The sequence below is a fragment of the Diadema setosum genome, chromosome 2, assembly GCF_964275005.1.
Source record: "Diadema setosum chromosome 2, eeDiaSeto1, whole genome shotgun sequence".
Taxonomy (NCBI): Eukaryota; Metazoa; Echinodermata; class Echinoidea; order Diadematoida; family Diadematidae; genus Diadema; species Diadema setosum.
Window position 1 is genome coordinate 38,699,698 of NC_092686.1, and position 14,611 is coordinate 38,714,308.

At 40.3% G+C, this 14,611-nt stretch overlaps 1 protein-coding gene across 2 annotated transcripts; it reads left to right on the forward strand.

Moving 5' to 3' along the window:
• The first annotated feature begins 1,764 nt into the window (after positions 1-1,764).
• LOC140242557 (protein SHQ1 homolog) lies at positions 1,765-13,107 on the forward strand. 2 transcript variants are annotated; one of them, XM_072322303.1, is made up of 11 exons: positions 1,765-1,809; positions 3,899-4,049; positions 4,591-4,655; positions 5,859-5,984; positions 6,818-7,062; positions 7,452-7,564; positions 8,153-8,289; positions 8,836-8,990; positions 9,945-10,122; positions 11,249-11,409; positions 11,950-13,107. In XM_072322303.1, exons 2-11 carry the CDS (start codon positions 3,907-3,909, stop codon positions 12,907-12,909), a joined length of 2,283 nt encoding a protein of 760 aa, XP_072178404.1. In that variant the 5' UTR covers positions 1,765-1,809; positions 3,899-3,906; the 3' UTR covers positions 12,910-13,107. The 2 variants fall into 2 exon arrangements, with proteins under 2 accessions (XP_072178404.1, XP_072178413.1); XM_072322312.1 differs by having other exon boundaries at positions 4,609-4,655.
• The last annotated feature ends 1,504 nt before the right edge of the window (positions 13,108-14,611 follow it).

The window sequence follows — 14,611 nt, forward strand, 5'->3', positions numbered from 1 at the left end:
ATGGTGGGAGGGGGTATCCTCCTCCCACACCCTCCCCCGCTCGGTCGCTTCGCTCCCTCGACGAGGATCTCACACCATCACATAATATACCCCCGTATGTTAAGATCATAGTCCTTCCAACTGATTTTTTTTTCAATATGTTAATTCCCTAGAAATTTGCTTTTAAATGTTCTATAAACGCGACTTTTATACTCTGTTTTCACAAAAAGTCCCTACCGTGGGAGGGGGTATCCCCCCTCCCACACCCTCCCCCCGCTCGGTCGCTTCGCTCCCTCGCCGAGGATCTCGCACCATCACATTATTAATGTACTCCCGTATGTTATGATCATAGTCCTTCCAACTGATTTTTTTTCAATATGTTAATTCCCTAGAAATTTACTTTAAATTCTCTATAAACGCGACTTTTAAACTCTGTTTTTACAAAAAGGTCCCTACCGTGGGAGGGGGTATCCCCCTTCCCACACCGAGCTCCCCCCGCTCGGTCGCTTCGCTCCCTCGCCGAGGATCTCAAACCATCACATTATTATGTACTCCCGTATGTAATAATCATAGTTCTTCGCACTGATTATTTTTCACTATGTTTAATTCCTAAGAAATTTGCTTTTAAATGGTCTATGAACGCGACTTTTGTACCCTGTTTTACAAAAGCTCCCTACAGTGGGGGGGGGGGGGGGATCCCTCTTTCCACACCCACCCCCACCCCCCCCCCCCCCGCTCGCTCGCTCCGCTCCCGCGCCGAGGATCACACATCGCACATAAATGTGCCCCCGTTGACATTTTGCCCCCCCCCCCCCCCCCCCCAAACCAGAAGTGTTCCGGCGCGCTTGTTTCTGGAAACCTGTTTCGGAAACCTTTTCCGGAAAGCACAAATTTGAGGCTTTCAAAAAGGCTTTCCGAACCCCATAATCAAAACAGCTTTGCATTTATCATCTCGTAAAAATTCCCTGAAAGCCGTTTGTAAAACCTGTTTCTGCTGAGAAAAAGAGTTGATAAACGCACCCATGGAAATATACAGGGCAGGGTTGGCAGAACATTTTAAAGTGAATGGGGGGGGGGGCTACTATAGTAAAATGAATGGGAACAGAGATGTCAATCCGTTTTCAAGATAGGGGTGCACATGGGGTGGGGAGCAATTGTCGAAAGAAGGAACATTTTTCTCGGGGGCAAGAGTAAGCCCTTATGTTAAATGTTTGATGTGAACACTAATGCATGGGAATGAAGAGTATAATACTAAGTCTACGGAGATGGACCAAAGGGGGCCAGGATGTATCTGCGTTTTGTAGTGTTCTGTATTTTCTGCCAAAAAGTGGAGCCCACCCCCCCCCCTCCCCTCCAGTTGCACCGTCTGTAAAACAAACAAACAAACAAACAAACTATTGAGGAAAAAATCGGAGGCGGCACTGGCCGGGGGGGGGGGGGGGGGGAGGGATCCAAAGGCTTAGATTCTTCTCGTCAAAGGGGGGGGGGGGGGAGAGAGACATTGATCCTTGCCCACCCCGGTGTCCGCATCCCCATTTCAAGGCCCCTGCCTGATATACAGATTCCAGACACATATTTCCTCTTTACAATTACAACACAGTGTTAAATTAATATTACAGTGTACTTAAAAGATTTTTTTTTTTTTTTGATCGCGTGAGTCACTCGTTATTTATGAATATTCATACATACGTTGCGTTTATACGTTACTGCGCATGTCCCTTGCCTAATATGAATATTGATAAGAATTAGCTTCTAATTCTACCTTCGCTCCTTTTTCATTGCTTCTGAGGGAGGAGAAGATACCGACGCTCTGTTGAGTGGTGAAAAACGGTGCGAAAACGTGACGTTATTATCTGTATTCCGTGTGCCATGTACTTTCTGTAATTCACTGCTTGACTCATTGTGGAAAAATATATAAATACATACTATATGATTTGTGAATATAACTTTTTTCATTGGTGTACTGTTACTAGAGGGGGACTTTCGTTTCAGGGACGACAATTTGAGAGAATCATAGTCCCATGCATGCTTATTTGTGCTGTATGTTGTTTCTTACTTTTTCTGAGGATAAAGAAAATTATAATGGATGTTAAAAACGCGCTAAACGAAGAATGGAACAGTGTTAAAAAGATGAAAGACGTACGTTATCAATGATATGATACCATTGTCAATTATTGTAGTCGTCTATTGTCTATTACTACTAGGCCCCTGCTGCTGCCCCGCCTAAATTTTATACAATGAGGCCGGGCCGTGAGGGGCCTAACGGTTAAAATACTAGGATCTATTATAAAATTTACTGTGAAGTATCATATTCTTCTAGTGGAAAATTGAGCAAAGAAAATGGGATTCTATTGGGATATACTAGTAGAAATATATTTGTTACCTACATGGCCGGCACAGCCGTGGGGTCCGTGGGGGCTCGGGCCCCCACACTTTTTGTGCGCCATACAAAGGAATACATTATTATAAGGTTGGGCCCCCACACTTTTTTTAACCCGGAAGTACGCGTAAGTGGCACTTAAATAGAAATAGATAGGGATCTTGAAGTATGGCGGCGGTAAGGTTATGTTTTTTTCTCTGAAGACCTTTTTTTGTTTTTTTTTTGTTTTTGCTTGTCAGGTAAAGAAACCCGGAAGTGGACAGGTAGAGTCAAATAGAGATGAGCTGAGGACCTTTTTTTTTTTTTTTTTCTTTGCTTGTTACCTCATGAAACCCACACTTTTGAAAACACTGCGCCGGCCCTGACCTACATCATGTATCCCTTGGCCTTGCAACAAAGAATAGATCTAAATGATGTGTAGGAGACTATTAAACATGCTAGGGGCGGATCCAGGAATTCTGTAAAAGGGGAGGTGCCTTTACAAAATTAAAGCCAAAGGGGGTGCACCCGTCCATCACCCCCCCCCCCATTTTTTTCTTTTTATTTCTATTGTTTTAACAAAAAATAAAGAGGGAGCATGCACCCAGTGCACACCCCCCCCCCCCCCCCCCCCCCCCGATCTGCCACTGCATGCATAGCCCATGACTTACATGGTGGCAAGCAACAACAACAACAAAAAAAGACAATGGTCAAGGTCAAACCTGTTCTCTCAAATCAAAGATGATATCACCAGCTATACCAGGGACACTACAGATTCTGTTATTGTACCACGTAAAGTACCCTATATATCTATAGATTCTATGTCATTACCTCCGCCAAGGGGGGGGGGGGGGGTCATGTTTTCGTTACCGTTTGTTTGTTTGTCCGTGTGCAAAATAACTCTAAAAGTATAGTTAACGGATTTCGATGAAATTTACAGGAAAGGTTGAGAATGACACAAGTACCGGTAACTAATTTTGGTAGTGATCCGAGAATTTGTTGGAAATTTATGAAGGATTTTTGATATTTTGATAGGTAGGGTCAATGAACATGGGAGTTCAAGCTGCGCATTTTTTAGGTTTTCACACGCGCACTGAAGTGCGTGTTCTAGTTTCTGCTAGGGCAAGGCGTGCCAAGCAGCTGAGCGCTAGGGTTTATGACGTAACAAAGGTTTCTATCATTAATAGGGAAATCGGGCGATTTTTCAGCATGTATACCTATGGGTGGATCTGGAATCACTGATCTCTACAGAAGAGCCCAAAGAGCTTTTCCCCAGTGGTGGAGAGGAGAAAAATCTCTTTGGGAAGAGCAAGATCATCGGTGGAAAGTAGCTGCTTGGCAGAGGTCTGCGCTCTCAGAGTGCTTTTCTAGTTTTCATATACATATATATGCTATTATTATTATTACCGGTATTATCACTATTATTATTATTGTTACTATAATTATTATATTCATTGTTTTTACTATTTTTAATATTCATTTTATTATTATTATATACAGTTTTCCTTTGCAGAAAGTGTGTTTTAAGAGATCAATTGTGTGCTCGCTACTTTTATTCAGATTGAGTCATGCTGACGCCGGCCTTTGAACTGCATCAGGACCAGGCCTTCCTGACAGTGATCATTAAGGCTCGCTATGCCAAGGTCTCAGAGACTGAGGTGTTTGTAGATGGAACAGACTTCAAATTTTATTCAAAGCCTTACTTCCTGAGGTAAGTAAAGCTTTATCACCACTGCCTTCCCCTCTCCTCTGATAAAGAGGGCAGATTTGTTTACGTTTATGGTGATAAACAAGCAGCCTGACGTAATAACCATTGTTCATTCTTTGTTTTAGCAAGTTTGATATGTGTAGAGGACCCTTGGTTTAAAGAATACAAACAAATTAAGATCTTGTCATGTGACACAAAGGATTGTGGGCCTCAGTTCAAATTTGATCGAGTTTGGTCTTTGTAAATGCAACAAACAAGATATTGGCATATAAGAACTTTCCTTTTTCTATCTCTCTCTCTCTGTCTCTTTCTTATAGTGTGTGTGAGAATGATGGCCTATTGTGCAAAGAAGGAATTCAAGATGTGGTACAACATGGTCTATGGTGATTTGTATTTAGTCACGCTTCAAAATGCCATAGGAGAAAATGTCTGCAATTGTCTATCTTGATGTCAATTGAATGGGTATAAATGTTCTTGATGACAATTATTTCTTGAATGAATGCTTGATATTCTGCATTTTCTGGCCCATGGTTTAAATGAACAGGTTAAATCTTCCTGGTAGGATTATCGAAGATGGCAGAGAGAAGGCTGCGTATGACACAGAAAAAGGTAATGATATATGTCACTACCATCCTGAACTACAATTTTAGATTAATGAATAAATAGAAATCATTGTACAATAACCGCACCTGTAGGCTATAGCGAGGATGATATCAAGTGCAAAAGTGAACACACTGATGAATATATGATGACATAAATGGTATCCCGGGATACCAAATCAAAATCAGCCATTTTGTTGAATTATCTATTTTTAAGGTTGTACCCTGAGTTGCCAAAAAGTGGTAATTATTTTGGTGCTGGAGCTAGCGCGCACTAGCCACTGCACTGTACTGCACTGCACTGCACTGAAGCACGCTATTGCTAGCACAGCGTATCATGCATGCATATTATAACATGCAGTGGCATGGGAATGACATGTACACGCACACACAGTGTGTGCATTTCTCTGCAGCTGTTCTCGAGTGGACATGAGGTGGCGCTACTCAACGTGGTACCCCGGGGTACCGTACGGGGTAACGCGTGATGCATCATATATGACATGGATAAATCAATAAAGGAGCAAATGTATGTCCGACATTTTGCTTTGTTCCTTTGGTAACATGTTGTTTTGGCAATTCAAGGGTGTATATGGAAGTGGATGGTTGTTGACGTACGTGTAGATTTTGGTCATGTCAGCTTACAGAGTTTAGTCCCTTTCTCACACTGAGTGAAGGAGATCACAGACATTTGTGCAAGATGTTTTCACGAATTGACACCGATAATATCGTAAATACACTATTACCCTTGCACATGGTGACATTTTCTTGTGTTGTTAAATTTCCGGTTCAACAGTGATTTGCAAAATTCACAAAAATGAAGCCCTCACAAAAATAACAGCTTATACAGTACATGAAAACCTGCAGTGTAAACTGCTCTTCCACATGGAAAATATGAATCTGATCTGACGAATCTCACATGGAATCATACTCTCTCATTTGCCAAGTATTCCATCCTTTATAAGTAGGCATCAAGAGTTTATGTGCATCAACGTGGATTTTTTTGTTTCATGTTGTTTAATTTTTGTTGACATGATACTGTATTCTTGAGTAATGCAAATAATGTGCTACGTGATCATCAGTACAAATGATTCCTCACAGACTCTGTACAAGGTCATTTATGAGAGACAAAAAGTTTAAACCTGTGTGTGACATTGTTCAGGCTCAGCAAGAAAGCAAGCTTTGTAGTGCTGTTATGCGCTGTGTCTGTGTGCAGGTTCATTCACCATTAGAGTGCCCAAGGAAACCCCTGGAGAACACTTTGAGGGCTTGGATCTCCTAACCAGGCTGCTAGCCCCTCGTGGAGCGACATCAGCTGCAGAACCACATATTGAAATTATAGGTAAGATTTTGAGAAAATTGTGAGCAAGCACAGGTCTTCAGAGCACAGATCAGAATAGAGACAGCCAAATCCTATTTCTGTTCTTCATCTGGCTTTTTTTTTTTTTTTGGTGATAGTCATTGTGAATAAAAATGTAGATAATTTTTCTTTGTAGTTTTTAAAGTAGAGTCCTATAAACTCACTCCAGTTTTCACAATACCATGGACACTTGTGTGTCTTGGATAAAGCAGATAGCAGTAAAGCATTAACTCAAACTGCCTTCTAGCTTTGAAATAAGGAATGAAATACTTTCCTCAAATTTATTTCTGTTGTTTATCAGGGCTTGAGTCATCTCAAAGATGTATTATTATGACAACAGATAAGTTACAGTGATGATGATAGTTTGTGCCTGCAAGCATTTAATTTGATGTATTGCATCTTATCTGGTGCTTGTTTTCAGAAATATATGCATGTTTTCATACCATGTTACATATCTGATAAAAGATTCACTTTCAGTGTAGTATATCCAAATCTTCAGCATGAAAAGAATTCCATTTCGCAATATCAGTTGACACCATTAGAATGTCACATATCACATACTGTAAAAGTTGAAATTCTTGCGCATTTCGCACTACGGGAAACTAGCACGAAAATAAAAGCACACAAATATTTTTAATTGCAATATGTTCCAGTAGTTGCTGTCTTGATTCAGTGGAATTAAAAACACGCAATTAACCAGCCAAACGTGAAAAATTAGTCGCTCAAAAATATCCACTTTTACAGTACTGTAAGAGATAAAGTGCAAATCATTAATGTACCAAGTTTTTCTTTCTGAAAAAAATATGTGAATGCAGGAGATGCAGGTGTCACTCTGCCATGTGATAAGGAGCATCAAACTGGCCAACCAGATTTGCTGGGTCACTCTGGGGAGAGTGTTGTCATGGGGAAGGAGGAGGAGGAGGAGGCAGAGGAAGAGTTTGATTGGCAGCTGGAGCAGCATCCATACCATGGTGATGAGGATGATAAAGATGTGGGTCTAGCTCAGGAAGCCAGGTATGGCTTTGCCAACAGACGGAGTGGGGTTTTCAAGAGACTGCGGGTGAGTGTGGATTGTTAGCTGTGTACATGTATGTATTTCACAAATATTGATCAAGTAGTGAACTGTGGATGAATTAACATAATTGTAAGCTATTAAATGTACTGCAAAACTGCAAGGTGATAGGATTGCCATGTTTTTGAGCATTCAAAGTTAGAAGTGCAAGACAGTGGGTGTTCCAATCTCTTACAGAATGCCAGAGATCAAAATTGCATTAAATCCATCATGCCTAATAGAAGCCACCTATTCACTCATACTTTGTCTCAAAAATTTTGTGTTTTTTTCCCTCCATGCTGCTGTCACTCCTATTGTCAACTTTTCAGTATTACAGGGTTCGAAAAAGGCAAAGATGAAAAATTGCCATCTCCTGTTTTGTAATTTTGAATTTCTAGGATGAAATCTGTGGAGTGGTGGACATCCAGGAGGCAGACTCTGTCTCGTTGCCTGAACGCAAGCGAGCGAGGTTGAATGCCGAGAGGGACAAGTTTGATGACAGCCACTACCTGTGAGTGATCTTTCAATGAATGGCACGTAACACACATATATCCCCATCTTATGTACTTTAATACTCTAAGGGAGTTTCAAATACTCAAATACTCAAATAGGTATGACAGAAAATATTGAGCAGTTGAATTTTCAGTTCTTGGCATTACCGAACGAAGTTTGCCCATCAAGTGAATTGATCAAAATTTTGCAGATAAGTAGAAGAGCACACAGGTGCCATCTGTTATTTCTTTGTCTGTTTTTAATGCTGATCTTTACAGTCATTAGACCCCGAAAATATGCATGAAGCTTTATCCTATCAAAAGTAACTTTTTTCTCAATATGTCTCATTAATGACACGCACTGTAGATCATGATGTCAGATATATTAAATTTGATACTACCATGATGCTTCAAACTTTACGTGCCTGTCCAAGATATTGAAATCAGGAAGTACACTGCATGCTGAAAAAAAAAAATAATAATGATAATCTGATTTTTTTTTTTGTAAAGATCTCCTTTCACCTATTTTTATCTGAACCTCAACACAAAATTGTTCTTTCTTGAAATGCTGAAGTTGATATCTATCCTCCTGTCTCTGGCCGCTGCAGAGCTGATTTCTACCAGGAGGATGCCATTCTGCCGTTCCTGCAATACAGACCATCCTGGGTGCACAACTACCAGAAGATGAGAGAGAAGATGACGAGGGCGGGAGACTCTGAGGAATCTGGCAAGGTTTCGGCAGATGGTGAGATGTCCTTGACAGCCGTGAATGGTTGTGATGTTTTATTCTAACCAGCACCCCCCTCCCAAGTGCTTGAATTGAAATCAGTAACAAGTTTCAAAAAGACAGTATGTTCTAGTGCATTGCTGTGCAGTTTAATATTTGATTTGTCTTTTGTATGTCTGATATTTTGACAGTGACTGTATGCTCTGTGTCATGTTAAACACAAGCAAAGTTCCCTTGACTTCATTTGCTTTCTTTTCTGTAAGACAACTGCTCATTTACATTGTCATACACAATGTTCTGTCACCATGGGTCTTGCATGTTTTCTTTGTGCAGTCCATAAGATGTGGTATAATTACCTTTTTAACAGAATGAAATGATTATATAAGTAGATGGCAAGAAATTGTGAATGAAGAAAATCAAGAAAGCTAAAGGAGGAAGATGTAGAAAAAGTGGGAGAGAAAGAGAGTGAGAGAGAGAGAGAGAGAAGGAACAACATAGAGAAATGAATAGTGCAAACAATCATTGAAAGTTAACTGTGCTTATTTTTGTTTTCTGTGTACTTAGTGATGTTCTCAGAAGAAGAAACGGAGCTGATGAGAAAGTTACCGAGGAAGGAGTACATCCTGAACAATGTTGAGGAGAGAGGAGCTCTATTGGGTGTGGCTGACATCCTCTTTGCCTATGCCTATAATGTGAGGACCAATGAAGGAGAAAACTCTGTAAGTTCTGTTTGTGTTTGTCTCTTCTTCTTTTTTTCTTTTTTTTTAAGGCAGTGTTATAGTGTAATCATAAAGCTGTACTTTATGGGTCTCTCTCATTTTCTTTTCTTTCTTTTTTTTTGTATCAACCTCTTCAACATGTTATTGTCATGTGTCCTACATTGACAGGTAACAACTTGTGAATTTACAAGTTTCTGCAGCTACCTTGGCACCAGCAGAAGATGCCCACACTAAACTCTGTGGTGAAATGGGCCGTCGTCTTTTGAAGCAGAGCATATACTCTCCTTTCCCAACACTATTAATGTTGTCATTGTCTGATGCCACTTTGTATCTATTACTCAAGTGAAATATTGAGAATGCACAAGAGAATTCTGATCAAGTGTTAACTACTGCTTTCTTCAGCCACTCTGCAACCCCCCCCCCCCCACCAAAAAAAAAGAACAACAACAACAAAACAGCAACCAAAACACAACAACACCAGATCTATTAAAATGAAAAGTTATTGAACTAGCATGAGACTTGTAAAACTCCTATTGCATTATGACAGATATTTTTGAGAAAGGTATGACAAAATATACACCAGCATATCATTCATGGTGATATTATAGGGATGTTTAATCAGGCCACCTAGTGAATGTGTGGTTTTTCCATCTCTTTATGTATGAAATGAATGTACTTTGATACATAAACATCCCTTGTCTCTGATAAAACAGCCAATATATACTGTGATTACAGTCATTGAGAAATTGTTTAGTTTGATAAGGAAAAGAATAGACTTGTAATCAATTTCCAACAATTGAGACAGATTGCAACTTTGGTAGCTACATCTATTTTAGAAGCCTGCAAGATGTCATAATGACAATGACAGTAATATTTGGTCCATCAGACCGCATAGATAAGAAACATTCTTTAACTTGTTTGCCTGTTTGTTTGAATCTTTACCCCATGGAACAGGTGGAGTCTGCATGGACTGTGTGCAAGCTGAGCTCAACCCTGTCTTGCCTGGAGTGGTTTCACACCCCGCAGGAGATGGTTATCGCCTGCTGCAGGAGGGCTCTCTGCTTTCCGCTCTACCGCAACTGGGATTTGTGCTGCAAGGTGCTCAAGGACGTCCGCATGATCTTGAGATTAGGTCAGTCATATGATGATTGATTGATAGTTTCCTGGCTGCTGCCATGATAGTAACTGTAGTCATCATAACTTGCAATAATTGCAGAGAACAAAAAGAAATGTACATGTGTTCATGTGTAGATGTAGGTAAACCATACATTAATGATATGTGTATTGGTAGCATATGATCTGAAAAGAAAAATAACAAAACAAATCCGTAGGGTTATGTGCAAATTGTGGGAGGAAAAAAGGACTTTCAGGTTCCACCTAGATATATCCATCTCTCTCACTCTCTTTCTCTCTATGTATGTATGTATGTGTGTACGGAATAAGCTGTTATTTTTGCAAGGATTTAAAGGGACTGTACAGTACTGGTTGAGGTGAGGATTCAGGTTTATAACATTCCCAAGTGAGATAATGAGAAACCTCTTCTGAAATATGAGAGAGCTTGTCATTTTAAGAAGGATTCAAAGATTATTTGATGAAAATTGGTTTTCAAATGGCTGAGACATCCCAAAAAGTGATAATAATAAAAGGCATCAGGCCACGCCTTTTATTGGGATCTCTTTGTTTCAACTTGTTTTTGGATATCTCAGCCATTCCAAAACCGATTTTCATCAAATAAACTTTTGATACCTCTTAGAATTGCATGCTCTTTGACATCTCATAGAGTGGTTTCTGAGCATCTCGCAAATCGTTAAAAGCTAAATCCTCACCTCGACCAGAACTGTACACACCCTTTAATTTTTGCGAATTTCTCAAATCGCTGTTGGCCCTTGAATTAAGCAGCACACAAAAATGTTGCCATGCGCTAGGGTAATGGTGCACTTATAATAGCCTCGGTGTCAATTCTCATAAATACTATCTTGCAAAAATGTCTGTACGCAAAAATAACATCTTTATGTATGTATCTGTCATTCTGTCAATATCTCTCTCTCTCTCACATGTATATATTCATATTTGTATATATGAGTAATTGTGACATAAATCCTTGTTTATCACAGTCTAGTTTAATATGCTTCCTCCTCCATTTGCAAATTAACCACTGCGAGCACCTAGACATTACAATGGACAATTTTCAGAGATAGGATGTGATTAGCACTTGTCTGTTTCTCCATCTACATGTTGTCCATCTGTGCATATCACAGGCTGCAACCAGGTTCTCAAGTGCTTCTTTGAAGTGCATCGACTCCTGTCCAACGACGAGCCGCGGTACATCCTGAACGACCTCTACATCGCTGACTACTGCGTCTGGCTCCAGTCCACCAGCAATGACAAGTTTGCTGCTCTTGAGCAAGAAATGGGCAAGGTAAAGATGAAACAGCTTTCCCCTGCTTTCCAGTGTGTAGAGTGTACAACGTTTGCAGATCTGATTGTAGATGGAGGTGGGGGGAGGGAGTGGTGCTTTGGTGGTACCTATCTCAGCCGCTCAATATCTAAAGACTGACCTTTACTGTACATGATGTGCATCATTTTGTAAGTGTACTATGATGTCTTCAAGCACCAGTGATTTGATAACCTGGTGGACTAGTACCTGGCATAAAAGGAATACCCATAGGTAAGTTAAGCAACATAGGTTTTTAGTCTACATCACTATAAATAGAACTAACAAGAATATTTTCGTAATTTTTCAATTTGAACTGTAAATGTTAAGGGATGGTGCTGAAAATGCTGTTTTCCTTCCTGTTTTTCTAAATGATCTTGGGACTCGGCATTAGCAAGTAAACCTGGGAAATATGATGGCAAAGGGAATTATCAATCACTTTTGAGTTGGGATGTCTTACTTAACTTATGATTGAGGTAACACAGAATTTTTGAAATACAATTTGTACACTATGTTGTGTGACAGGTGCAAATAACAAAGAAGGATGTTGGGCTGGACCTGGATGTTCTGGAGCAAGCAGCCAGTCTTGTAAGAGAAGAGGAGGAGGAGGAGGAGGAGGACACTCAAGACAGGATGGAAACAGTGGATCCCCAGGCATCCTGTTCACATCATGGTCACAATCCTATCAACCAGGATCTACATCCCCGAAGTCCTGAGGGGCATTTTCATTTGGGCTATCCAGATCTCATTCAGCCGAGCCAGCCGGGACCAGATATTGTAACCACACACGTTGTCAGATCACCGGACAGGACTGGTGCCGGGGCGTCTCCTCTATTGGGAAGGGCTCAAGATAGTGGCAGTGACGGAGACAGTAGAGATAGTGATGATGATAGTGATGAGGAGGAGGATGTACAGGAGGAGTTGGGATGTGAACTTGAAGATGAGAGTAGGAAATACAGTGAAGCCGAGCAACTAGGGAAAGATGCCATGGTCAACTCCGGTGTAGGGACGAACATGAAAGATGCTGCTAGTAGTAATGCCATTGACTATGTTAACTTGCCGTGCTCCTCTCAGTCACTGGAGATGGATTTCATCAGCAAGGTTACCATAGCAACAAGAGATGACACGCCAGATGCAGAACTCTTGAAACCCGTGCAAACAAGGATTCTTTCAGCCAGTGAAATGCACGAAGGAGCAAAGTCTGTTCCTGATGCAGAGTTATCGATGCAAAACGATAATAGAGGAGAGCGTGGAACATGTTCCCAGCCGAGTGTAGAATCTTCGATGGCTACAACTCAAAGGGATGGTGAAACGGAGGTTGTCGAGACGATGAAGAAAATGCTTCATCAGCTGAGTCTGGATCACTCGTCTCAGCAGTCATCAGGTCATGTACAAGAGACTGGTCAGGAGAGTCAGCCTTCATCATTTTCAGACTGGGCCGAGGCTCTGCCCACTGAGACTGTTGAAATGTTTGGTGCAGATTGAATACAATATTAAATTATCCATTCACTAACCTTTCTTTGTCAGAAGGGAGACCAGGTCTAGGGCAGTTACCCCCTGGGCAATTACCCCAGACCCTTCCCCTGGCCCTAAACCTAATCTTAATCCTGAACCTAATCTTAACCCTAACCCAAACTCCTAACCCTGAACCTAACCCTAACTCTAATCTTTACTCTAACCATACCACCAATCAGTATTTAGTTGGGGGGGGGGGGGGGGGGGGGGAGGTAATTGCCGGATATGGGGAGACCAAGGATGTTCAGGTCCTGCTGTTTTCAAAGCAAAATCAAGCTGATAGGGAGAAGATCAGTTGGATAAGGGAGAGCTCTGATACATCAGTATTCTTGAAATGAAATGCCCCACTGCACACTCAGTTTAACCTTGATGAGTACAGCAAAGTCAGACGGATAAGTTGAAGTTTCTTCAAAGTCGGACACAAGATATTGAAGTTGTGAAAATTTAGGGTTTTGCTTGTTTTCGCTAAACATGTGTAATTGGTTGTAATCACATTTTGCATGTCAGATTAGAAGAGTCAGATGTTTCTCTTTGGTTGATGATTCAAATGCTACAACTCCTTGCAAGAGTAATCATTGCTAAGTTTTAGTACATATTACCTAATTGGAATTTATTTATTCTTTTTTTAAATCTCTTGAAAAAAAAAAGAAGAAGAAGAAAATACCAAGTTTGTATGGTACATACGGTGTGCAGGTTAATGGGCGACCAGTGTGATGATGAAGTCTTCCCCTCATCCAGCTTGCATATGTGATTATGATCAATATCAATGAAATGTGACAACTTGTTGTGTATGAAATTTCTTAAATTTTGTCTAATTTGTTTTGTTTTTTAAATATGGTTTTAATGAAACATACCATTTTGCTGGTGTTGATTTCACTGTTTTCAATTCAACTCTACCATGGTGTAACATTGCACAGTCTGTCAAGATCGAGTTTCAGTACAAGCGAGACTGCACTTTGTTAGTTTCCATGGATGCTAGTTTGAAATAATAATTATGATGATAATAATATATTTATATAGCGTATATTCCATGAACGTACATGTTCAAATGCACTTTGCCAGTGGATTATTGACATTAACGAACCAAGCGACTTTTTAAATGTGCTTTGAAGGTGATGAGAGATAGCTGGTTGCCGAGAGTTTTGGGTAGTTGATGCCTGCATTATTACCTGTATTTCATTCAACATGGATGAAATGCAATCATGATCAGGATGTCTTTTGCACAAAAGAGACTGGAATTTTCCTCCCAGCCAGACTACATATTTCATTTGGAGAGGGAGCGCAAAATGCACTTACATGCAAAATTGTTTACTTCAGCTTTGGTTCGAGTATGACAGCTTTTGGTGACCTCAAAAATATCGCATGCAAGGTCTACTGTTTGGTGAAACACATGCAGAGTGCAACATTAACTATATTTTGCTGAGTTCATCTTGAGCAAATTTTGAATGAAAAAAAAAATACTGTGAGAAGAAGACTTAGTAGCAGTATCATTAGACTTTTAATCTTCACACTTTTCATGTGCAAGCAATATGAATTATTCTCCTTTAGACAATCCTTGACTAGTCTGGTGATGTCATTTTAAGGTTTATGGAATACTTGCCACTTTCCAGAACTCGTGTGAACAAATCAGAATGCTGCAATGTGAATAAAAAAATATCTTCACTCATTTCGT